This window comes from Coregonus clupeaformis, chromosome 39, assembly GCF_020615455.1.
Source record: "Coregonus clupeaformis isolate EN_2021a chromosome 39, ASM2061545v1, whole genome shotgun sequence".
Lineage (NCBI taxonomy): Eukaryota > Metazoa > Chordata > Actinopteri > Salmoniformes > Salmonidae > Coregonus > Coregonus clupeaformis.
The window spans coordinates 19,699,736-19,726,775 of record NC_059230.1 but is presented as its reverse complement, the minus strand read 5'-3'; the positions used below and the strand labels follow the sequence as shown (position 1 = coordinate 19,726,775).

Here is a 27,040-nt window from a genome sequence, read left to right as displayed (position 1 = left end):
CAACCTAAGTGTATGTAAACTTCCGACTTCAACTGTATTAGAGGTGTTGGCAGCTGCATAGGCTATTCTCGTTGAGCACGTTAACGTTTTATCCACAACTCTCTGTCTATTGCCGTAGTAATCTACTGGGAAGCCAAAATGTTTCAAAATTTGAGATTTAAACAATGATGGAGGATCCTCCAATTCTGGTTTATCGACCCCACAACTCACCATCGTACAGAACTAGTTCCCGGCTGCGCTTCACAAAAGGACAGTTTGAAATGCATCAATTAAGATTACAGATTAATGAATAGCCTGAAATGTTCTACAACGCATCGTAGGCATAGCCTATAGGCCTAGTGTTTGTATTTTGTAAATATATTTTATTATGTTTTCATTTGGGCTCACAGTGCGGACCGAACCGAGGTTCCCGTACCAAACGGTTTGGTACAAATACGTGTACCATTACACCCCTAATAGTTTGTCAAAGACTCTTTCTCCAAATCTTTTAATCAGTGTCATCTCAGTCATTTGTCACTAGCACACAAGCAGGGGAAACCACTTCCCTGACCCCAGGTTCTCTCCAGTGTACAGAGGGTTGTACCTTCTTTGTGTCCTGGGTCTTGTCATACAGGTATCCAGGGGGCAGGGTGGTAGACACAGGCAGTTGTATCTCTATAGACTGCATCCTGCCGTCCTTCAACAGAGTGACCCAGGAGTAGCCCACTGTTACAGAGAGAGATGGACAGGTAAGGTAATGGAGGTAGATGGTAGATACACGCATCCACCCAGAAAAACACACAAACATACGCACACCCTCAAACAAACACACACAGACACACACACTGCTCCTAGTCTTACCCAGGGACTTGACTCCCTCTCTCTTCTCAACTAAAACAGGCAGAACTTCGGTCTACAGTAAGGTACTGTAAATTCTAACTAGGAACTGTGGTTTCTAGCTGGTTTCCACTGTGTGCTGATTCCATCTCCCTGGAGAGGTGTGTTGTGGTGCTGGCCCCGACCCTGCTGTTTGTAAACACTTTATTCTGCCTGAGAAAATACTTTGTTCCTAGTCAGCCTGTGTGATAAATAATCTCTCTCACTGTGTCTGTAGGAGCCTGTTTGAGTGCATTGAACAGTGAGTGTGAGTGGAAAAAAACAATTATTTAGCTGTTTGATGGAGGTTTCCACCCACAAATATTCAACGTGTGTATGTTTCTCAATGAGAGGAAGAGAGACATAGCGAGAGAGAGAACGAGAGAGAGAGAGAGAGAGAAAGCAAGAGAGGCAGCTCTCATTATCTCTCCTTGCCAGCTGTAATAACTGGCTTATGCAAGAGTTTTTATCTCTCCTCTATTTTTTTGGCGGCCACTCTGCCACTCCACTGTAGTTTGAGTTTGCGTTTGTCAACAGTTTGACTTCTTTCCTAGGGATTCCCAGTTATTTTCACAACCTCACACTCTCCAAAACACTCACCTTTAGAGGGGCCACGCCTTCTTCGTCCGAGTCTCTGAAATGCACACACACACCGCTACGCTTCTTGCCTGGAAGGATAAAAGACACTTCAGTCAATACAATAACTCATCCAGGAAGGATGCAAATTAGTGATAATGTGAGCTGTAAACCCAATAACCCACTGCACTCAATGCTTGCAAGTCAGTTTGTTGTTGCTATTTCCACACTGATGACTAAAACCATCTCTCTTTCCCTCTCCCCTCCCTCCCTCCCTCCCGCCCTCCTCTCCCTCCCTCCCGCCCTCCTCTCCCTCCTCTCCCTCCCTCCCTCCCGCCCTCCTCTTCCTCCTCTCCCTCCCTCCTCTCCCTCCCTCCCTCCCGCCTCCTCTCCCTCCTCTCCCGCCCTCCTCTCCCTCCTCTCCCGCCCTCCTCTCCCCTCCCCCACCTTGGCAAAGGTCTTCTGGTTGTCGTATTTCAGCTGCAGGGGATATATATACAGGTGGTTCTTGTAGACAGTGAAAAGGTAGTTGTACTTGGCCTCCTCAGGGAGAAACTCCTCCATCTCCACAGGGACCCTCTCACACTCCTCATCAAAGGGCTTGACTGGGATGTAGGACGAGGTCACCGTGTCTGAGGGAGAAGCAGGGAGGACATTAGCGCAATCGATGTTAGAATGTCTTATGTAGCTGTTATAAAGGCTTTAGAAATGCATACATAAGAGGGGCAAGAGTAAAGTGTTCGTTAGTGCAACTACTCAATATAACTCGACATCATCAACCATGATCAACTAATTAATTTAACCACTAACACTCATCATTCAATCTAATGTAAATGGCAGGCTAAAACAACACTAAGGCAAATGCTTGAATATGGATGGTGTCCATATCTGAATAAAACTACCCACTTGAGAAGTCTGGAGGCATACACTCGATGGTGACATTTAGTTGTCCAGGGATAGTCTGTACCTTGCTCTTCTCTGGCCTAAAGGGGGAACGTGCATAAAACAGTCATAACACTACAAAACAAGAGTACGCCTGCAGTGCAAACAGACACTAGGATACCGACTGCCATATAGCACAGCCAGCACGCCAAACCACATATAGTCTACAGTCACAACCATCACGTCTTATTGATGACTCACTTCCTGATGTCAGCCAGCATTGATGAGGTCATCGGTGGAGATCTTGCTGTTGTCCTGGCGATAGAGAGGAGAGAACTTCCCGTCCATACCCAGACTGCCCTGGGCATCTTTAAACACCTGCCTGGAGAACAACAGAGACAGACAGGATCATGTTTACTGTGTAGAACCACAGGAGGTTGGTGGCACCTTAATTGGGGAGGACGGGCTCGTGGTAATGGCTGAAGCGGAACAGAGTGGAATGGTATCAAATACATCAAACACGTGGTTTGATGCCATGCCATTAGCTCCGTTCCAGCCATTATTATGAGCCGTCCTCCCCTCAGCATCCTCCACTGTGTAGAACACACTCATATTTACTCATGTGTGAAGATGATGTGCACCGTACAGGAACACCTAAGATACAAATAAATCATCATCACACTGTCTCTGAAAAGTAAAAATGACTTCCCAAATAGTGAGTGGCTTGTTTCACTTCTTATTATATTGGATACATTTCATGTAGTGTAGGAGAGCACATTGAGAGTGTAGTGTGTACATTCTATTAATCTGCTGTATGAGACCCCAGGTGAGTTTGTAGTGTGTGTGAGTTATTGGTGTATAAAAGCTGTGTCTTACTTGGCAGCCCAGGCGAAGGGCATCCTATACTGGCCCAGGCGCTGACACGTCTGCTTGGCAGCCTTCAGAACCTTCTGGGCTGTCTGGAGGGGAAAACAGACACATGTAGAATGACTCCGATGCATAGGTAATAACACAGGCAATTCAATTTAAAAACTCACTTTTAAAGTAGCTCTCGACTCCATAACAAAATACACAGGCCCTACTAAATCTTTTAACACTTTTTATAGAAGAGAAAGAAAAAACAGGGGGGCGAAGGCAAGGACCTTGTTGATGCACACACACACACACACACACACACCTTGTTGATGTCTGAGGTCTTAATGTAGGGCTCAGCACAGTGTGTAATACTGTTCTGTAGGACATTCTCCACTTTGGCCACCAGGAAAATATCAGCATGGAGGTTGGTCACTGAGAAGATACCCTGGAGGAGAGGAGAGGGATGAGGGTTTAAGACGGTTTATCTAATACACCCTGGAGGAGAAGAAAGATGGAGGGAGGAGGATAAGACTGTTAAACATGATGCAGACCTTAGTGGTGGAAAACGTTGCTTTTAAACTTCAGGAGCATTTAAACAGTATTCTTTTTACTGTTTGAGAATGTGACATCTGTTATATGTAGAGTAGTTCCTAGTCATATTAAGAGTGAGTGTTTATCCACTGTCTCCTGTACAGGGCCTGGGGCAGGGAAGTGGCCGGCTGTCTGTCGTTCGTGGTTGAAGTTATACAGGAAACACAAACGGAGCTCAAACTATTTTTGGGTCAGTGAGATGAAGCCAACCGTGGCTCTCACAATGTCACGTGCACGCACACACACACACACACACACACACACACACACACACACACACACACGTGTAAAAACATTATATTCCTGGGAGTGGCAGCACAGTAAGAGTGGAGTTCTCAAGACATGAATGGGACATTTGGAACACTTTAAATATACATCAGCTATGACATAATGAGTTCCATTAAGTTGCTCTAGCAGTGGCCTAGCTAATGACTGTACGACATGGCCTAGCTAATGACAGTACAGTGTGGCCTAGCTAATGATAGTACGGCGTGGCCTAGCTAATGATAGTACGGTGTGGCCTAGCTAATGACAGTACGGTGTGGCCTAGCTAATGACTGTACGACGTGGCCTAGCTAATGATAGTACAGCATGGCCTAGCTAATGACAGTACGGCGTGGCCTAGCTAATGATAGTACGGCATGGCCTAGCTAATGATAGTACGGCATGGCCTAGCTAATGATAGTACGGCATGGCCTAGCTTATGATAGTACAGCATGGCCTAGCTAATGATAGTACGGTGTGGCCTAGCTAATGATAGTACGGTGTGGCCTAGCTAATGACAGTACGGTGTGGCCTAGCTAATGACTGTACGACGTGGCCTAGCTAATGATAGTACAGCATGGCCTAGCTAATGACAGTACGGCGTGGCCTAGCTAATGATAGTACGGCATGGCCTAGCTAATGATAGTACGGCATGGCCTAGCTAATGATAGTACGGCATGGCCTAGCTTATGATAGTACAGCATGGCCTAGCTAATGATAGTACGGTGTGGCCTAGCTAATGACTGTACGACGTGGCCTAGCTAATGATAGTACGGCGTGGCCTAGCTAATGATAGTACGGCGTGGCCTAGCTAATGATAGTACGGTGTGGCCTAGCTAATGACTGTACGACGTGGCCTAGCTAATGATAGTACAGCATGGCCTAGCTAATGACAGTACGGCGTGGCCTAGCTAATGATAGTACGGCATGGCCTAGCTAATGATAGTACGGCATGGCCTAGCTAATGATAGTACGGCATGGCCTAGCTAATGATAGTACGGCATGGCCTAGCTAATGATAGTACGGCATGGCCTAGCTAATGATAGTACGGCATGGCCTAGCTAATGATAGTACGGCATGGCCTAGCTAATGATAGTATGGCATGGCCTAGCTAATGACAGTACAGCATGGTCTAGCTAATGACAGTACAGCATGGTCTAGCTAATGATAGTACGGCATGGCCTAGCTAATGATGTCTGCTACCACAACACATTTACATGGGCGATACCCTTAAAATTACACTTTATTCACAATACAAATATGTCTAAAGCTGGCTGAAGTAAGTCTGCCAATGCCAGTACCAGATAGATGGGAGATTAATAAGGGACCTGACTAAGGGGAGCCTGCCATTATCAGTACCAATACCAGTAGCACACCTTGACTACCGTTGTGCTGCTGCAACTGACTGAGGCAGTAGAGGGAATTCAGGGCTGAGGGGAGGCTGTCCTTGGACTACACCCAAACAGCACCTCAATTACATTGTGATCTGCTGGCCTCTTTGTCTATAATCAGACAGTAATCGTAGAAGTAGGCTATTATCTATTTCTCTGTGTTCTGCTAGACTTTGCTAGGTCCACACACACGAACACACACACTGGGCAAGAGCTTAATCAAGTTCCGTTTTTTGTGTCATCAACATGCATTGTTTGACCAATGAGAGTGAGAATGACCAACGTCTTGATTGTTTCTATTCTGTTTGATGCTCTGTTCTTCATTCTGTTTCTGGGTCTAGATGTTATGCACAGTTATTTTCCATTCTTCCACAAATTCCATCTAGACACCGTTGCCCTAGAGCACACAAAAAACTATACATACCTCGGCCTAAACATCAGCGCCACAGGTAACTTCCACAAAGCTGTGAACGATCTGAGAGACAAGGCAAGAAGGGCCTTCTATGCCATCAAAAGGAACATAAAATTCGACATACCAATTATGATCTGGCTAAAAATACTTGAATACGTTATAGAACCCATTGCCCTTTATGGTTGTGAGGTCTGGGGTCCACTCACCAACCAAGAATTCACAAAATGGGAAAAACACCAAATTGAGCCTGCATGCAGAATTCAGCAAAAATATCCTCTGTGTACAACGTAAAACACAAAATAATGCATGCAAAGTAGAATTAGGCCGATACCCACTAATTATCAAAATCCAGAAAAGAGCCGTTAAATTCTACAACCACCTAAAAGGAAGCGATTCCCAATCCTTCCATAACAAAGCCATCACCTACAGAGAAATGAACCTGGAGAAGAGTCCCCTAAGGAAGCTGGTCCTGGGGCTCTGTTCACATACACAAACAGACCCCACAGAGCCCCAGGACTGCAACACAATTAGACCCAACCAAATCATTGTCACGATCGTCTGAGGAAACGGACCAATACGCAGCGCGTGGAGTGAACATGATGACTTTATTTAAATAAAAGCAACCACGAAAACAACAAACAAATGACGAATGTGAAGTCCTACGGTACACTGACCAAAAGGAACAAAAACCCACAAACCCAACAAGAAAACATACAGATTAAATATGGCTCCCAATCAGAGATAACGAGCCGACAGCTGACACTCGTTACCTCCGATTGGGAGTCTTAGACCAAACCTAGAAATGAACCCAACAGAAAGGCAAACCTAGAAATACACACAACAGAACTACCAACATCGAAATACACCCAAATACCCAACAAAACAAAATACACCCTGGCTCAAATATCAAAGTCCATGGAGCCAGAGTGTCACAGTACCCCCTAAAGGTGCGCACTCCGGGCGCACCAGCTACAGTCTAGGGGAGGGTCTGGGTGGGCGTCTGTCCATGGTGGCGGCTCTGGCCCAGGTCGTGGTCCCCACCCCACCTTAGTCACTATCCGCTTCCGTAGCCCCCTCCACATGACCACCCCCCAACTAACCCCCACTGGATTAAGGGGGCGGCACCGGACTAAGGGGCAGCACCGGACTAAGGGACAGTACCTGACTAAGGGGCTCTGGCGGATCCTGGCTGGACGGCTCTGGCGGATCCTGGCTGGACGGCTCTGGCGGATCCTGGCTGGCGGAAGGCTCTGGCTGATCCTGTCTGGCAGAAGGCTCTGGCTGATCCTGTCTGGCGGAAGGCTCTGGCTGATCCTGTCTGGCGGAAGGCTCTGGCTGATCCTGTCTGGCGGAAGGCTCTGGCTGATCCTGTCTGGCGGAAGGCTCTGGCTGATCCTGTCTGGCGGAAGGCTCTGGCTGATCCTGTCTGGCGGAAGGCTCTGGCTGATCCTGTCTGGCGGAAGGCTCTGGCTGATCCTGTCTGGCGGAAGGCTCTGGCTGATCCTGTCTGGCGGAGAGCTCTAGCGGCTCCGGTCTGGCGGACGGCTCTGAAGGCTCATGGCAGACGGGCGGCTTTGCAGGCTCAGTACAGACGGGCAGTTCCTGCGGCGCTTGGCAGACGGACAGTTCAGACGGCGTTGGGCAGACGGGCAGTTCAGACGGCGTTGGGCAGACGGACAGTTCAGGCCCCGTTGGGCAGACGGCAGACTCTGGCCGTCTGAGGCGCATCGTAGGCCTGGTGCGTGGTGCCGGAACAGGAGGTACCGGGCTGAGGACACGCATCTCAGGGCTAGTACGGAGAGAAGCAACAGGGCTTGCTGGACCCTGGGAACGCACATAACGCCTAGTGCGGAGAGCCGGAACAGGGCATGCTGGACCCTGGGGACTCACATAACGCCTAGTGCGGAGAGCCGGAACAGGGCATGCTGGACCCTGGGGACTCACATAACGCCTAGTGCGGGGAGCCGGAACAGGGCATGCTGGACCCTGGGGACTCACATAACGCCTAGTGCGGAGAGCCGGAACAGGGCATGCTGGACCCTGGGGACTCACATAACGCCTAGTGCGGGGAGCCGGAACAGGGCATGCTGGACCCTGGGGACTCACATAACGCCTAGTGCGGAGAGCAGCAACAGGACGCACAGGACTCGGGGAACACACAGGAGGCTTGGTGCGTGGTGTATGCACTGGTGGGAAAAGGCTGGCGACGCGCACCGTTTCCCTGGTGCGAGTGGCCGGAACAGGCCGGGCCGGGCTGGCGACGCGCACCGTATCCCTGGTGCGAGTGGCCGGAACAGGCCGGGCCGGGCTGGCGACGCGCACCGTATCCCTGGTGCGAGTGGCCGGAACAGGCCGCGCTGGGCTGGCGAAGCGCACCGTATCCCTGGTGCGAGTGGCCGGAACAGGCCGAGCCGGGCTGGAGACGCGCACCGTACACTTGGTGCGAGGGGTCGTAACAGGCCGGACCCTACTGGAGGCACACACCACTGGCTCTACCCCGGGAACTGGAACGGGCCAGACCCGGACTGGTAATACACCCCAGTACCACTCGCCGTGCCTCTACATCTCCTTTCCCTACTTTGCCCAGTGACCCCGTAACCTGGTTGCCTCTTGAATACGCCCCTTCTCTGCCTCCGTCAGCCCTGTGGCAGCCTCCTGCTGCCCAGCCGCCCAGCCATGTGCCCCCCCAAAAAACTTTTTGGGGTTGCCTCTCGACCTTCCGACGATGGCCCTGCTGACGCCGTTGCTCCTCTCGCCGTCGCCTCTCCACCGTTTCGCTCCATGGACGGCGATCCATCCCATCCAGGATCTCCTCCCAAGTCCAGGACCCCTTTCCGTCCAAAATCTCCTCCCATGTCCAGGAAGCCTTTGGAGCTGGGTCCTGTTGCCGCTTGACACGCTGCTTGGTCCTTTGATGGTGGGTTTTTCTGTCACGATCGTCTGAGGAAACGGACCAATACGCAGCGCGTGGAGTGAACATGATGACTTTATTTAAATAAAAGCAACCACGAAAACAACAAACAAATGACGAATGTGAAGTCCTACGGTACACTGACCAAAAGGAACAAAAACCCACAAACCCAACAAGAAAACATACAGATTAAATATGGCTCCCAATCAGAGATAACGAGCCGACAGCTGACACTCGTTACCTCCGATTGGGAGTCTTAGACCAAACCTAGAAATGAACCCAACAGAAAGGCAAACCTAGAAATACACACAACAGAACTACCAACATCGAAATACACCCAAATACCCAACAAAACAAAATACACCCTGGCTCAAATATCAAAGTCCATGGAGCCAGAGTGTCACAATCATGAGAAAACAAAAAGATAATTACTTGAAACATTGGAAAGAACTAACAAAAAAACAGAGCAAACTAGAACGCTATTTGGCCCTAAACAGAGAGTACAGTGGCAGAATACCTGACCACTGTGACTGACCCAAACTTAAGGAAAGCTCTGACTATGTACAGACTCAGTGAGCATAGCCTTGCTATTGAAAAAGGCCGCCGTAGGCAGACCTGGCTCTCAAGAGAAGACAGGCTATGTGCACACTGCCCACAAAATGAGGTGGAAACTGAGCTACACTTCCCAACCTGTATGACCATATTAGAGACACATATTTCCCTCAGATTACACAGACCCACAAAGAATTTGAAAACAAAACCCACATTTGTTAAACTCCCATATCTATTGGGTGAAATACCACAGTGTGCCATCACAGCAGCAATATTTGTGACCTGTTGCCACAAGAAAAGGGCAACCAGTGAAGAACAAACACCATTGTAAATACAACCCATATTTATGTTTATTTATTTTCCCTTTTGTACTTTAACTATTTGCACATCGTTACAACACTCTATATAGACATAATGACATTTTAAATGTATTTATTCTTTTGGAACTTTTGTGAATGAGTGTAATTTTAATTTGTTATTGTTTATTTCACTTTTGCTTATTACCTATTTCACTTGCTTTGGCAATGTAAACATGTTTCCCATGCCAATAAAGCCCCTTGAATTGATTTGAGTGTAAAGTTAATTACTTGTGAGTTCATCAATAGTTAATTTTTTGTGTCATCACTGTGAGCCATCATGACTCTCAAAACACAGTGACAGCCGCAGTTTAGTTGTGAAGAAAAATGCTGTTTCCCCACACAACATATCTCCCCCTTTCACTATCACTCAGTAGCCTTCGCTTCACCCTCCGCCATTTTTAAAAAGACCCGGCGGAGCTCCATTGCCTTCTTCAATCCTGCAGACGGGCAGCATGAAGGTCTCGTCATTGATTTTGCTGGAAAGGGGAGAAATTGTGCTTTACAATGGTATTCATATTTCAGTTGACCTGGAAGTATTACATTTTTGGGGTGCTAAAATACGGTCAAGTGTACGGAACACTGCGATGTACGGAAGTTTGCTAGCTACCGTTAAATTCGTCACATGCTTCATAAACAACAGGTGTTGACTATCAGTGAAATGCTTACTTACGGGCCCTTCACAACAATGCAGAGAGAAAGATTATAGAGATAATAGAAAAGTGATCGCAGAAGTAGTAAATACACAATGAGTAAAACACGTAATAGTAAATACACAATGAGTAAAACACGTAATAGTAAATACACAATGAGTAAAACACGTAATAGTAAAAGTACTAATAAATACACAATGAGTAAAACACGTAATAGTAAAAGTAATAATAAATACACAATGAGTAAAACACGTAATAGTAAAAGTAATAATAAATACACAATGAGTAATGATAACTTGTATGGGGTACCAGTACTGAGTCGATGTGCAGAGGAACGAGATAGTTGAGGTAGATATGTAGATATAACTAGGAATAAAGTGACAGATAATAAACAGTAGAAGCAGCATACAGTATGTGATGAGTCAAAAAAGGGTCAATGCAGATAGTCCAGGTAGGTATTTGGTTAACTATTTAGCAGTCTTAAGGCTTGGTGGTAGAAGCTGTTCAGGAGCCTTTTGGTCCCAGACTTTGCGTTCCGGTACCGCTTGCCGTGCGGTAGCAGAGAGAATAGACTATGACTTGTGTGGCTGGAGTCTGACAATTTTGAGGGCCTTCCTTTGACACCGCCTGGTAAAGAGGTCCTGGATGGTAGGGAGCTCGAACCCAGTGATGTACTGGGCCATACGCAACACCCTCTGTAGCACCTTGTGGTCAGATGCCGAGCAATTGACATACCAAGCAGTGATGCAGACAGTCAAGATGCTCTCAATGGTGTAAAACGTTTTTAGGATTTGAGTGCCCATGCCAAATCTTTTCAGCCTCCTGAGGGGGAAGAGGTGTTGTCGTGCCCTCTTCATGACTGTGTTTGTGTGTTTGGACCATGACAGGTCCTTAGTGATGTGGACACCAAGGATCTTAATGATGGTGTTGGAGTCGTGCTTGGCCACACAATCGTGGGTGAACAGGAAGTACAGGAGCGGACTAAGCACACACCCCTGAGGGGACCCCTTGTTGAGGGTCAGCGTGGCCGGTCAGGAAGTCCTAGATCCAGTAGCAGAGGGAGGTGATCAGTCCCAGGGTCGTTAGCTTAGTCAAGAGCTTTGAGAGTAATATGGTGTTGAACGCTGAGCTGTAGTCAATGAACAACATTCTCACGTAGGTATTCTATTTGTCCAGGTGGGAAAGGGCAGTGTCGAGTGCAATCGAGATTGCATCATCTGTGGATCTGTTTGGGCCGGTATGCGAATTGTAGTGGGTCCAGGGTGTCTGGGATGATGTCAGCCATAACCAGCCTTTCAAAGCATTTCATGGCTACATTTTTACATTTTACATTTTAGTCATTTAGCAGACGCTCTTATCCAGAGCGACTTACAGTTAGTGTGTGCATACATTTTTCATACTGGCCCCCCTTGGGAAACGAACCCACAACCCTGGCGTTGCAAGCGCCATGCTCTACCAACTGAGCTACAGGAGGCCCTACAGATGTGAGTGCTACGGGGCGGAAGTCACTTCGACAGGTTACCTTGGCGTTCTTGGGCACAGGGACTATGGTGGTCTGCTTGAAGCATGTAGGTATTACAGACTGGGTCAGGGAGAGGTTGAAAATGTCAGTGAAGATACTTGCCAGCTGGTTAGAGCATGTTCTGAGTACGCATCCTGGTAATCTGTCTGTTTCTTAACCTGTTTAAAGGTCCTACTCATATCGGCTATGTAGAGCGGGATCATACAGTCACCTGGAACAGCTGGTGCTCTTACGCATGGTTCAGTGTTGCTTGCCTCAATGCGAGCATAGAAGGCATTTAGCTTGTCTGGTAGGCTCACGTCACTGGGCAGCTCACGGCCGGGTTTCCCTTTGTAATCCGTGATAGTTTGCTAGCCCTGCCACATCCGACGAGCGTCAGAGTCAGTGTAGTAGGATTCGGTCTTAGTCCTGTATTGACACTTTGCCTGTTTGATGGTTCGTCGGAGGGCGTAGCAGGATTTCTTATAAGCGTCTGGATTAGTTTCCCGCTCCTTGAAAGCGGCAGCTCTAGCCTTTAGGTCAGTGTGGATGTTGCATGTAATCCATGGCTTCTGGTTGGGATATGTATGTACGGTCACTGTCGGGACAACGTCGTCGATGCAGTTATTTATGAAGCCGGTGACTGATATGGTAAACTACTCAATGCTATCAGATGAATCCCGGAACATATTCCAATCTGTGCCAGCGAAACAGTCCTGTAGCTTAGCATCCGCTTCATCAGACCACTTCCGTATTGAGCGCATCACTGGTACTTCCTGTTTGAGTTTTTGCTTGTAAGCAGGCATCAGGAGGATAGAGTTATGGTAAGATTTTCCAAATGGAGGGTGAGGTAGAGCTTTGTATGCATTTCTGTGTGTGAAGCAAAGGTGATCTAGAGTTTTTTTCTCTCTCTCTAGTTGCACAGGTAGAAATGAGGTAAAACGGATTTCAGTTTTTCTGCTTTAAAATCCCCGGCCACTAGGAGCGCCGCCGATGGATGAGCATTTTCTTGTTTTCGCATGGCCCCATACAGCTCGTTAAGAGCGGTCTTAGTACCAGCATCGGTTTGTTGCGGCCAATAGACAGCTATGAAAAATATAAACAAATAGCATGGTCTACAACTTATCATGGGGTATTCTAACTCAGGCGAGCAGAACCTCGAGACTTCCTTAATATTAGAGATTGCGCACCAGCTGTTGTTAACAAAGAGACACACCCCTCCCCCCGGAGCTTACCGGACGCTACCGTTCTGTCCTGCCGATGCACAGAAAACCCAGCTAACTGTATATTATCCATGTCCTTGTTCAGCCATGACTCCGAGAAGCATAGTATATTACAGTTCTTAATGTCCCATTGATAGGATAGTCTCAAACAAAGCTTGTCCAGCTTATTCTCCAGTGATTCCACGTTTGCCAATAGAACAGAGGGTAGAGGCGGTCTTTCCACTCGCCGACTTAGTCTCGTCAGGTATCCCGCACGCCGGCCTCTATAACACCACCCTTTCCTTCTCCATATGAGCCTGGTCCGGGATGAGCAGTAAGTCCTTCGCTGTCGACTCATTGACGTAGAAATCCAAATCGAGGTTATTGATTGTTGTTCTGATGTCCAGAAGCTCTTTTCGGTCATAGAAAACGATGGCGGAAACATTTCTGCACAAAAAAAGTTAAGATCAGCACAAAAATACTCACAAAATAGCACAATTGGTCAGTAGCCTGTAAAACAAACGCTATTCACTCCAGCACCATTCTTCAACTGGTATCACAATACCAGGCAGCCATTGCGAGTCTACCCATGCGTTTACCAGTCAAATAGTTAGGGTTAGAGATTCCAAGTCTGTTCTATTCATTCTATTTATATGGGTGCTGCTGCTTCAGGGACGGGGGTGTTGCCTAGGCAACCGAAGACTTGTTTGCTATGACACCTTGCTTGTTTCAGGAGAGAGGCTATACGGACACGCCTGGTGCCAAAATGGATGACATACTACTGTATGTTGCACAGCTGAGAATCAAGTGTGAAGACGAATGGATTTATTTCAGTCAGTCGTCCTGATAAGCCCTTCCTGCTAGGACATGCTGACTAGCTGGCAACAACAGCAGCATGGCGCTAGTTAAAAACGTGTAAAAGAAAGTGGTGTTTATGTCGAGAGGTGAGGGAGAATTGGTCACCATCTGGATTTGGTCACCATCGCCAATTTGTTCCATCCCACTTGATTTTATTTTGAGTAGGATAGAAGCCTAGATGATATATAACTTGTAATATTGGTAGTAACCATCTGGATGTCACCGTGATACAGTCTACACTGCTCAATGGGTAGAGTTTGGCTGCAAGCCGACAACACAACAACAGGGAACACAGTGTCCTTCGCTGTTCGCTCCCGCAGTAAGGAGAGGGAAGTAGGCCTACGCTAGACAGTGTAGCCAATACCAGGCCAGGGTGACAGCTCAAGCACATTTATTGTAGTGATTTTTATCGAAAAAAGTACAACTACGGCATTAACATCTAATGTTATATTTTATTCAGAAAAAACTGAATGATTCTGAACACTCGCAAGTCCCAACTTTTTCTCACTGAAGTTTCAAGCCACAAGTTTTAAACTAGCTAGCTGGGAAGGTTCATTAAGATGACTGACTGAACTGAACTGACTGAACCAAATCCACTCGATTAGCCTCTCCCTTGTTTCAGCAAAGACCAAGAAAGTTTAATCGCGCAGAAATGGACTCAAATGCCCAAATGCCTGGCCGTCCCGTCTTCAGTCAGCAGTTTTAGTGTGAATTTCATGCAATTCTACTCATTTTGCACTTTTTAACATGACATCCGAGTGAGACTGACAAAAACAAAATCATTAGGGGCCCCCCGAGCTCTAATTCGACCTTGATTACTACAGGTTTAGATAGCTGGCCACTAGACTAACTTACCAATCTAAATGTGTTTTTCTGACATGCGCTAATTGAGTGACTATCAGTGACTGACATAACAAGAGAAAAACTATTGATGCACAACCAAATTTCGAAATTGCACCTTGTGTATTCTATTATTCTACCTCGCAACAGTAAGTTGAGACCCCGACTGAGTTCCTCCCCCGCCCCCCCAAAAAATAATTATACTTTTGTGGACATTTATCAGAGGGTCTTCAAAATGGGAGCCTCTTGCCCATCCCTGCACTAAAGTCTAGCGCCTGGTTAATGTGGGTCATCAGAAAAAAGTTACAAACAAAACTCAAGCCATCTTTAGTCATCCCTGTCTCAACAACTGATAATCTAAAAGTTGGAATCTAAAAGCACCGGTCCTGGCAACCCATATTTATGCACACCTGACAACCATCATTATGCACACCTGGACTTTACTCCCTTGATTACTTACCCTTTATATAGCACTCTATTGTTATCAGTCATCAGGTAGTATTGCTTATGTTTCTATGTCAGACACGGCTCTTGTTTTGTATCGCTCCATGTTCATTACTATTAAACTCACTAACTGCACCTGCTTCCTGACACCTGCTTCCTGACTCCCTGCATCTAAGTTACAGTTATTATTTTTGTCTTGTTGTTGAAAGGGAGGAGAAACGGAGGAGAGGAGCCTCCAGCAGTGTGGTGAAAACTAATTGCAGTACATATTCTGTTGCTCTATGAAGCCTGTAATGATGTCAGAGGGGGAAAAAAGTGTTTGTTGTTTGCAGTAACTTCTTTGTTGTTGTAATATCCCAAACGGTCATGGCAGTTTCACTAATGAAGGATTTCAGCTTAATGCAATCATATCAAATAATAATAATAAGGGAGAGGCAGACTTCATTTCTAATCTTGGGATTCTGTGATGCCACCATATTTCCTACAGAAACACAAGCATGATTTAGCTTACTCGTGTGTGTGTGTGTGTGTGTGTGTGTGTGTAAACAAACGTCAACACAACACAATACAAGCCAACACACAGGGTATCGGGCAGGTAAGGTCACTATGGTCCAACCTGAGTAGGGAAACGCAGCAGAGACTCAGACACCCTCTGTAGAATGGGCAGACCATTCCCTTTCCCTGCATCACCGTTCACTCCTCCTCCACCTCCTCCTCCTCCTCCTCCCTCTGATGTAGGGAGGAGGAGAGGTGTCGGTCAGCATCTCTCGTACACGGGGGGGGGGTTGAGGTCCACATGGAAGTCAGAGGAGATCTTACAGCTCTTAGCAACACATCAAACAGAGCCAGGCTGATGAAGAACGGCTCCACCTGGATAACAGAGATAGATGGGAGAGGGAGTGTGTGAGTGTGCGTGTGTGTTTACGAGGTAAAAACAAAGATAGATTGTGTGTGTATCCGCATAAGCATATTGAATGATGGCCTTTCCTTCCAGGAACCATTAAGCCTATCTAAGTATGAGGAGAAGGAGGGGAGTAGAACTATCCCCTAACCACGCAAATGTCGGTCAGCCAACATCCCTAACTCCCCTCCCCAGCCTCTATAAATGCTCTAGAAGTTATTCATCACTGTCTTTTATGTCTACAATAATCCAGTCTGAAGGAGGGAGAGAGGGAGGACTCACTAGTGTGCTTTCTATACTGCTGGCTGATGCCAAAGAGGCTCTGCATTCATCTCACACTCATAGCAGAATGCTAACTAACTACATTCATCAGGAAATGTGAATGTGGATCATGACTTCGGTCTCTGTATAGTAATTTGGGCAGATACTACGTTGACGTATTTACATTAACATATGTACTATTTTAGGAGAAAAAACACAAGTCCTTGAAATTCTTGTTTATACTTAAAAAGATCAAATAATGATATCAACATAAGATGAACATACAACATGAAAAACGAAAAGCCTGATGTTAATTGTGTATCTGTTGTTCTCTGTTATGCATAATTCATGTAGCACACAATTTCCCACTCTCAGACTGAGTGTTGAGGTGTAGATGTGACCTACGCTGCAGCAGAAGGGTGTGTGTCTATGTGACCTTACATTGGTGAGGACCCCGTCCCCCCTCTCGTTGACACAGCCCTGCAGGCTGAAGGTGAGGTCATGGCAGCTGATGGCGATGCGCCGGCCGAAACGCTCCTCAAACGACTTCACGTCAGGCTCTATACCCGAGAAGTCCAACCTCTGGAGGGGAGAGAGGAGGAAGAAGTGGAAAGGAGTGGAGAGGGGGGAGGAAAGAGAGAGGAGAGGAGGATGTGGAAGGGAAGGAGCTAGGAGGGAGGAGAGGGAGGTCGGGAAGAAAGATGGTGGTTAGCTTCTGGCATCCATCGCCATGGAAACACATCCAATGTGCGTACACAGACATTCTCTAATTGAGACGTTCACTTGATGCCAGTGAAGCCAGCAGGGCCCTGGGACATGGCATGGCATATTATTCATCTACAGGTATACTCATCTATACTCATCATACTATAGGCCTGCTTTAATAGACTCAGACAACATTAACAATCATATTGGAAATGAATAGAGTAAAACAGACAGTCCTAACCTGTGTTTCAGGGTCCAGAGAGAACAGCTTTAGTCTCCCTTCATTCCTGTTGAGTTTATTGAGCTGGTCCGCTTCCCTAGCGTACTGCAGAGAGACAGACAGACAGAAAAAAGAAAGAAGAAAGAAAAGAAGAAAGAAAGAAAGAAAGAAAGAAAGAAAGAAAGAAAGAAAGAAAGAAACAAACAAACAAAGAAAGAAACAAAGAAACAAACAAACAAAGAAAGAAAGAAAGAAAAACAGACAAAGAACAGCCTCAGGTCACAGCTGAGCACCGCAGAGAACACCACCATCCCTCTCTCTTGTCCTAGATCCCTCTCTCCTTCACTCTCCTCTCTTCCTCCCACACCACCCAGCCCCAGACAGACAGTAGAGTTAACCAGGTCTTCTATGAAAAGGAGAGCTGGGACATCTCAGAGGAGCCAGTTAAAAGCCTCCTCACACAGAGAGACAGCCCTCTTTGTTCTCCATGTGCTGCTCTGGGTTTATAGATACATTATAGCAGTGAGGTCTCTATGGGATAAAGATACTGTACTGTTGTTATGTCCAGGCTTCCAGGATGTAGCCTACATTAGGGACCTGCTACAGATAAAGGAGGGTGTAAACTGTGGTTCTCTGATAGTGTAATGGTATCAAAGCTCAGTGAGCGTCACATAAATGACTAGGCATAATATAGCCTATAACTGAGGTACTGAGTTTCTCTACCTGACTAGAGAGTGTATTATCTAGTACACGTCTTATCAATAATCATTACTGCTTATATTACTTTTTATACATACAGTGGGGGAAAAAAGTATTTAGTCAGCCACTAATTGTGCAAGTTCTCCCACTTAAAAAGATGAGAGAGGCCTGTAATTTTCATCATAGGTACACGTCAACTATGACAGACAAAATGAGGAAAAAAACCCCAGAAAATCACATTGTAGGATTTTTAATGAATTTATTTGCAAATTATGGTGGAAAATAAGTATTTGGTCACCTACAAACAAGCAAGATTTCTGGCTCTCACAGACCTGTAACTTCTTCTTTAAGAGGCTCCTCTGTCCTCCACTCGTTACCTGTATTAATGGCACCTGTTTGAACTTGTTATCAGTATAAAAGACACCTGTCCACAACCTCAAACAGTCACACTCCAAACGCCACTATGGCCAAGACCAAAGAGCTGTCAAAGGACACCAGAAACAAAATTGTAGACCTGCACCAGGCTGGGAAGACTGAATCTGCAATAGGTAAGCAGCTTGGTTTGAAGAAATCAACTGTGGGAGCAATTATTAGGAAATGTGATATCTGATATTCCTAGAGTTATGTACTTGGCTATCCCACAACTGCACAAATACCTTGGAGGAATAGACTATGTTCCAAGTCGAGTGATGTCCTAATGAGCTGAGGGAGGGGAGGCATTTCTTTTTAAATGCAGCTTTTCTTACTAACTCTGCTGTGTGTCTAACACCCTTCAGTGTGTTGCAGGGGAAACTGAAGACCAGCCAGGCTGACTCCCACAGCTTTCTGCTGTACAAGCCTTCCAAATCTCTCTGCATATCAGGGGCATATGAGAACATATTGTTTTCAAAAGGACAATTTCCTTTTTGGAAAATAAATTCCCCCAACTGTGAAATTCCCCCAATGCACTTCCACACACAAAGCTGCATCATAATGTTGGCATTCCTCCACTATTGTAACTGCTATAATACGCAGAGTTCAATAGTTCACAATAACATCCTTCTATGTCAACAAACAATTCCAAAGAATTGTGAAAGGGGAACTAAATGAGTCAGATCAACTGACTGCAGAAAGCAAGCAATACAGCGCTGCCTTGTTGTACCAACTGTTGTGTATCATCCTGTAATTGACTGTTAAGGATTTTCAGTGTGTTTACAGGTCAGTGGGAGGGATTTGAATCTCCTAGAGATTACTGTGTTGAAAGACAGGTGCAACTTTGCTATGAGAATAATGACTGGAGTGGAGTAGCTAAATAAGATGTATGTTTGTAATGCAGGTATGTAGGAGTAGGAGAGTACCACATACACTGTGTGTATGTGTGTCTGTGAGTGTGTGTGTGTACTATAAGTATGTGTGTGTGTCCAGTCTAGTCCCCTCCCTCCTCACCCAGGGCACAGTCTAGGCTGGAATGCAGTTCCAAAAAAAAAATCAGTACCTGAAGCATGCCAGAGGTGGGGGAGAGGGATCCTGACCTAACTTTCACCAGGGTTGCGAGAGTTGAGGGGAGGAGCTTAAAACAGACTTGTTCATGTGGCCACAGTGGTGTTTTTCCCATCCCAAAGGAATCCCCTTTTACCGGGATGTTGAAACACAAAACCAACAGAATTCCTTCCATGAGTTATACATCCTGTAGATTTCCTGAGCCAGTATTCTTCCAGTGTTGTTCCAGCACTGTGTTCCAGCATTAAAAATAGTGTGTTTTTTAGGGATATCTCTTTCTCAGAAACTATTGTTGCGTTACAAGCCTGATTCTGAGTGTCCTGCTGCCATCTTTGCCTCTTCAGAGACCAGAGATGACCTATTCATTATATTAGCATAGAATGATCTATTTGATTATCACAGACTTCCTTTCATTGCTGGCAGGAAGAAAGGAAGTCTAGTGTCTAGGACAGGCAAGACAATATATCTAGATGTGTCTTGTCTGTCTACACAAAGCCCAGAGTACATGGTGTGCCTCTAAGCAAATGGTCAATCTACAGACGTAGGATCTTAATTTGCTCACTCTTTTGTTGCTAAAAAATGTAACTTGTGTCGTATTTGAGTTTTAAAAGGCTTTCCACTTTGAAATTCCAGACTTGATTTAACCTAACAAAAAAATTATCAACCCCTACAAAAATGTCCATAAATTATTTCGGGTAGCCTTCCACAAGCTTCCCACAATAAGTTGGGTGAATTATGGCCCATTCCTCTTGACAGAGCTGGTGTAACTGAGTCAGGTTTGTAGGCCTCCTTGCTCGCACACGCTTTTTCAGTTCTGTCTACAAATTTTCTATAGGATTGAGGTCAGGGCTTTGTGATGGCCACTCCAATACCTTGACTTTGTTGTCCTTAAGCCATTTTGCCACAACTTTGGAAGTATGCTTTGGGTCATATGCCCAGTATAGCTCAGTTGGTAGAGCATGGCGCTTGCAACGCCATGGTTGTGGGTTCGATTCCCACAGGGGGCCAGTATGAAAATGTATGCACTCACTAATTGTAAGTCTCTCTTTAGTACTGGGGCTGTATCCAAACGGCAGCCTGTTTCCCTGTATGGTGCACTACTTTTGGTTTCAGTGCTAACCTTGGCTCTGTGCTCTCTGCGACCTCCATCAGAGGGCCATGGTTGGCAGCCATTTATTTTCCTTCAATTGCAAACCTTTTTAATGTGATATTTCAGTTTTTATTTTTAATTCATTTGCAAAAATCTATAAAACGTGTTTTTGCTTTGTCATTATGGGGTATTGTGTGTAGATTGATGAGAGAAAAAAACGATTTAATCAATTTTAGAATAAGGTTGTAACGTAACAAAATGTCGAAAAAGTGAAAGGGTCTGAATACTTTCCGAATGCACTTCTTCAAAGTAAATAAGGAACACTTTTATGACTGCTGAATACCAACTATCAATATTAGATCATGTATTTTCAGGTAGAGATACCTCACGAAGCAACTGCTCTCTATCCCTCCCGATCGCACGTTCTTCTGTCTCTTCTCTCCGTCTCAGACCGAACAAGTAGGCCCACAATGGTATTGTAATAAACAAGACAAAACAAATGGAATGATGAGGTGAGGAGCAGCAGTGGCTAGAAGGCCGGTGACGACCTTCATGTCACGACTTCCTCCGAAGCTGCCTCCCCCCCTGTTCGGGCAGGCTTCGGCGTTCGTCGTCGCCGGCCTTCTAGCCACTGCCGCTCCTCATCTCATCATTCCATTTGTTTTGTCTTGTTTATTACACACACCTGGTTCATAAGCCTTCATCAGTACCTGTATAAGTGTTCCCTCTGTCCCCTTGTCTTTGTGTGTGATTGTTTATTGTTGTCACGCCCTGGCCTTGAAAGGCCGGTTGTCTTTAGTTGGTTTGGTCAGGGCGTGAGGATCTATGTTAGAATTTCTAGGTTTAGGTTCTAGTTATTCTATTTCTATGTCTGGCCGGGTATGATTCCCAATCAGAGGCAGCTGTCGCTCATTGTCTCTGATTGGGGATCATACTTAGGTAGCCTATTGCCTGCTGTGTATTGTGGGATCTTGTTCCTGTTAGGCTGGTGTGTGTATAGCCCTTTGGACTTCACGTTACGTTGTTTCTTGTTTTGTTGAATGTTTATTTAGTTAATAAACATGTACGCTTTTCACGCTGCACCTTGGTCCGACCCGTCTCTCAACGTTTGTGACAATTATGGAGGTATTATAGCTCAGTGGAGCTACTTTGTATTTGTATTTGCGGGATATTCACCCGTGTGCCTTGTTTTCTCCAGTGTGCCGTATTTACCGCACTGGAGTGTATTACGCATTGATGCGTACCGCTGTGTTCCGGATTAAACTATATATTCTGTGATTTACCCTCCTGCGCCTGACTCCGTCCGAAATCCCCCACCACAGGTCATTGTAGTTAATTAGCATGTTCTCTGCGCTAAACGATATATAATATAACTCCCTACTACATCGTACAGTTCGGCCTTGATTTGATTTATCTCTAGAGAAACTGTGCATTGTGGTCACTGAAAAACCCAGAACTAAATGGAATTCTAATAATTGAACCGAGTTTGTCAATTAGTAGTTTAAAAAAAATAAAAAAATAACCGACATTTTGGTTAATCGCTCAGCACTTATACACACTCTCATATAGATTCAGTGCCTTCAGAAAGTATTCACACCCCTTGACTTATTCCACATTTTGTTGTGTTACAGCCTGAATTTACAATGGATTTAATTGACATTTTTTCCTCACCCATCAATGACAAAGTGAAAACATGTTTTTAGAACTTTTTGCAAATGTATTGAATATGAAATACATAAATATCTAATTTACATAAGTATTCAACCCCCTGAGTCTATACTTTGTAGAAGGACTTTTGGCAGTGATTACAGCTGTGAGTCTATCTGGGTAAGTCTCTAAGAGCTTTCCACAACTGGATTGTGCAACATTTGCCCATTATTATTTTCAACATTCTTCAAGCTCTGTCAAATTGGTTGTTGATCATTGCTAGACAACAATTTTCAGGTATTGCCATATATTCTCAAGTAGATTTAAGTAAAAACTAACTCAGCACTCAGGAACATTCACTGTCTTCTTGGTAAGCAATTCCAGTGTAGATTTGGACTTGTGTTTTAGGTTATTGTCCAGCTGAAAGGTGAATTCATCTCCCACTGTCTGGTGGAAAGCAGACTGAACCAGGTTTTCTCTAGGACTTTGCCTGTTCTTAGCGCCATTCCATTTAAATCTATTCCATTATTTTTTATCCTGAAAAACTCCCCAGTCCTTAACGATTACAAGCATAGCCATAACATGATGCAACCACCTCTATGCTTGAAAATATGGAGAGTGGTACTCAATAATGTGTTGTATTGGATTTGCCCCAAACATAACACTTTGTATTCAAGAGAAAAAATTGCTTTGCCATATCTTTTGCAATTTTACTTTAGTGCCTTGTTGCAAACAGGATCATTGTTTTGGAATATGTTTATTCTGTACAGGCTTCCTTTTCATTCTGTCAATTAGATTAGTATTGTGGAGTAACTACAATGTTGTTGATCCATCCTCAGTTATCTCCCATCACAGCCATTAAACTCTCTAACTGTTTTAAAGTCACCATTGGCCTCATGGTGAAATCCTTGACCGGTTTCCTTCCTCTCCGGCAACTGAGTTAGGAAGGACGCCTGTATCTTTGTAGTGACTGGTGTATTGATACACCATCCAAATTGTAATTCATAACTTCCTCATGCTCAAAGGGAAATTCAGTGTCTGCTTTTTTTAGTATTCTACCAATATGTGCCCTTCTTGGCGAGGAATTGGAAAACCTCCCTAGTTTTTGTGGTTAAATATGTGTTTGAAATTCACTGCTGGACTGAGGGACCTTACAGATCATTTTATGTGTGGGGTACAGAGATGAGGTAGTCATTCAAAAATCATGTTAAACACTAAAATTGAGTGAGTCCATGCAACATATTATGTGAGTTGTTATGCATTTTTTTTACTCTTTAACCTATTCAGGCTTGCCTTAACAAAGGGGTTGAATACCTATTGACTCAAGACATTTCAGCTTTTTATTTGTTTTAATTTGTAAAAATGTTGAAGAACTTAATTCCACTATGACATTATAGAGTATTGTGCCAGTGGCAAAAAAAAATCTCAATTTAATCAATTTTAAATTCAGGCTGTAACAAAACAAAATGTGGAAAAAAGTAAAGGGGTGTGAATACTTTCTGAAGGCACTGTATATTTTATCTAGACTAGATCAAAACAACACATCGAGATTCTTCCAGAGCTTCCTTGTGATCTCAGTCACTTATAGTAGTTTCATTTCAGCTACCGTTCAAAACGTCCCAATGTCTTATAATCTGAAAGGACTGCAAGTGAAACTGGTGGGCCTCAGTAATATGCTACTACTAGCCTTAGGTCAAGCTATTACTCGAGCCAATCCACTCCTTTTCAGATCACAGAGAACGGACCCCATAATAAAATAAAACGGCTACCTAGCCCTCCAACTGAACATAGGAAAGGTTGTTCCTAGACACACCAACTTGGCAGCTTAAAAAGGAGAGTGGAAGGGATGGAAAGAGCAGAAAACATGGAATGCCTGGAAGAAGAATAAAACAAGATGCCCCATTGACAAATATGACAGATAAAGACAGACAAACACACACACAAAGCATGGTTGGAGCATGCCGCCAGAGAATCACCACCGGCTATGCTGGCTTGGTGACCTCCACAAAACAGCGCTTGTTCTCTGTTACCACGGCGACCGTTACCCGAGGATCATCCCCTTAACCAGATACAATACACACTCCGAACCTGTGTTGCCTAGCACACATCAGGCAGCATTAAATCTCATCACAAGATTACTACACCTGTTGACTTTACTGCGTCATTATCATAAGACTTGACTGGAGATGTTTGTTAATTTAAAAAATGTGTGTTGGTTGTGTCACTTATGAGAAAGAGAGATCTGGTGAATCAGATGTCATCGACAATGTGAGCAATTTTATAGTGAAGAATCTCATGATGACAAATCATGAGGTCAGAGCCACCCCAAAAGGTCATGCATCTATTGATGTCAGAGGAGAGCAATATCTCTTGCAAAACACTGACATCAGAAGAAACACACAGAACCCAAAGGAGGCCTCTGTGAATGATTAAATCTGAAGTGCTTCATCAGTTTTATGTGCAATTTATCTAAAGCCAATTCCCTGCATCATCACAGGGTTTTAAGCCAATACTACAAGCAGCCAACCAAACTACAACCTGTGCTCAAATCACGATCAATGATATAGCCTACAGCACTATTGTCCTTTCAACAAAGAAAGAGAAAAGACTCCTGCGAAGACTGAACTGTTACTGTAGGTCTATCATCAAAGACCATCAGGATCAATACTGATGCTGTACATGCTTGGGGCATTACAAATATTAATTCCACCCACCCAGCATAGAAAGGAGTAGGATACAAGACCAGGAAAAGAAAAGGGCATGGGATCTAGGGAAACCATGCAGTATAGCTGCCCATTCAACCTCAGAATTGGCACTGCTCATTCTGCAAGTGCACAAAAGGCGCTGCAGCCAAGACCTGATGCCAAGAGGAATGGAATACCATGTGTTCTCTCTTGTGCTCTACACACCATAGCCACAGAAAACGGACACAAATACTGCAAAACGATACTTCCTTTATATAGACATTATCCTGTTGAAATATGGTTATTTTCTGCCTAACGAAATTTATTAATTGCCAGCTAATTACGACGTCATACGCAAGTTTAAAATTGCCACTAGTAATCAAATGTGGCAAGCTCTGCTCAGTGGGTGACATAGATATGGGAAATGATGAGACTCGCTGACACACGTCTTCGATAAAACTGGAAACCATGTTGTCGTTCGGACAGTAACATTATAAACTAAAAGTATACAAAGGCTTTTCTGGATGAAACAGAATAAACGGACCGGACCCTTGCGCTATGGTTCCTTAGCTACCAGCTAGCTAAAGAATAGATAATAATCCACCATACTAACCACAATCACCGATGTCCTCACAGCCTCCGAGACGCTTTGGCCGCCGTTCCAGGTTTACTCAACCTTTTGGTAAATTTCTTTAACTCCGACATAGCTATCTTTCCCGTGAAAACCACCACGTAAATCCTGACCGATGGGGCGGGTGGATCAGGCAGCGGTGGCGTAGTGAGGCGGGGGTGGTGAACGGAACAGGCTCTTGAGCATCTCGTGCGCCACCTGTTCCCTTCTCTCCTCGGTTAGAAGGATAGATACACACCATTGGGACAAACCTAAAATACCTGACTAACCACTGTGAGAAATCGTAACCGACAAATTGCATGATCACCTGTACTAATATTCAGGATAGATTCATAACACAGTTGAATTGTATTTTTTGGATGGAAAAGTTTAGGTTATACTATAATACCATAATGGTATGTGTTTGCCGCCTTTTCATTGGAGATGATCGTATTGGTATTTTTGGGTAGGTTGCAGGAGTAAATTCGTATTATCCATCACCATACACCGACCTGGGCATAGAAAGTGAGAAAATCACAATCTGTCCATAGATTAAATATGAGAGAATGTCGCTCTCTAGTGGACAAAGACGAGAACCACAGCAGTCACACAGTTCAAATTCTGTAGGGTTTGAACAATTTCAATTTTCTTCCTTTCAGACCCTAAATGATTACAAAAAAGTGACATTGATTTGCACTCATAACAACTAATAGTTAATAGTGTACATGTAGCCTATATAATAATGGTATTTAATTACATTACTCTCATAAGGGGCCACACCACATGCTCTCCAGTAATCAGATTAGATTCCAGAACACAAGGCCTGTTTTTCTGAGTGCTGTTTGCCTGCGTCCGATTAGCCACATAAACCATTAAAGCCAAGGCAACCAATAGACAAGCGGTTACTTTCTGGATAACATGATTCAGAGAAGTTTGTGAGCAACATCCTTATGCCACTATACCTTGTCATCCATCCATCCATCCATCTATTTATATCTGTGGGCTGAATGTGTTCGAGAATTAGTTGGGCCTACCGGCACCATGTATTTGCTAAAACATTGGAGATGAAAAGGTCACTGTAAAGGTCAATCTACTCTGTGTTGTGTTGTTCCAGATGGCGGTAGTGTATAATACAGCCACCGGGTCATAAGCAGTGAGGCGTTGGAAAGGTGATGAGAACCTCCACTGTAAGAGGTCCAATGGTATTCTCCCAACACAATACCTGGTAAGTGAACTGTAAACCAGTCTGGTGTCTTGCAATTATCAAAAACGACATCTGCTAAGTTTTCAAAGCCTTGCATTACACTCATAGGAAATGTATAGCGGACATGCAGAGTGGCACTAGTGAGGTTAGTTAGAGGATGTGGTTTGACATGTGTAAAGAAAAGAAAAAAATACATTGGTAACAAACAAAGGTTTGAAATTAGGCCAACAAAAATATTATTCAATGCTAATGCTATGACAACTAATAACAGTATTTAATGGTGGAGGCCTATTATGAAAACCAAGAGCCAGAAATGCAGCTTTTATGCAGTGGGGGGCATATTTACATTACGGAAAACTTTAACCCTTGAGCTGGGCTGGGTTGGGGTCTGTACTAT

The 27,040-nt window shown here is 44.7% G+C and overlaps 1 protein-coding gene and 1 long non-coding RNA gene across 2 annotated transcripts in view; both read right to left on the bottom strand.

Annotated features, from left to right (window-relative positions):
• Nucleotides 1-266, bottom strand: part of LOC123482859 (condensin complex subunit 3-like) — a 3,381-nt gene extending 3,115 nt beyond the window's left edge. The window contains exon 1 of the mRNA XM_045211820.1: nt 211-266. Within this exon, the coding sequence (XP_045067755.1) occupies nt 211-266 (56 nt within the window). The remainder of the gene's footprint in view (nt 1-210) is intronic.
• Nucleotides 267-588: 322 nt separating this feature from the next.
• Nucleotides 589-25,612, bottom strand: LOC123482842. Its single transcript, XR_006657948.1, has 11 exons — nt 25,443-25,612; nt 17,252-17,335; nt 16,747-16,973; nt 15,760-16,013; nt 3,491-3,613; nt 3,190-3,272; nt 2,575-2,695; nt 2,338-2,414; nt 1,879-2,063; nt 1,456-1,523; nt 589-705 (listed from the first exon to the last, which is right to left on the bottom strand). It is a non-coding gene; the product is annotated as an uncharacterized LOC123482842 (long non-coding RNA).
• Nucleotides 25,613-27,040: the final 1,428 nt, after the last annotated feature.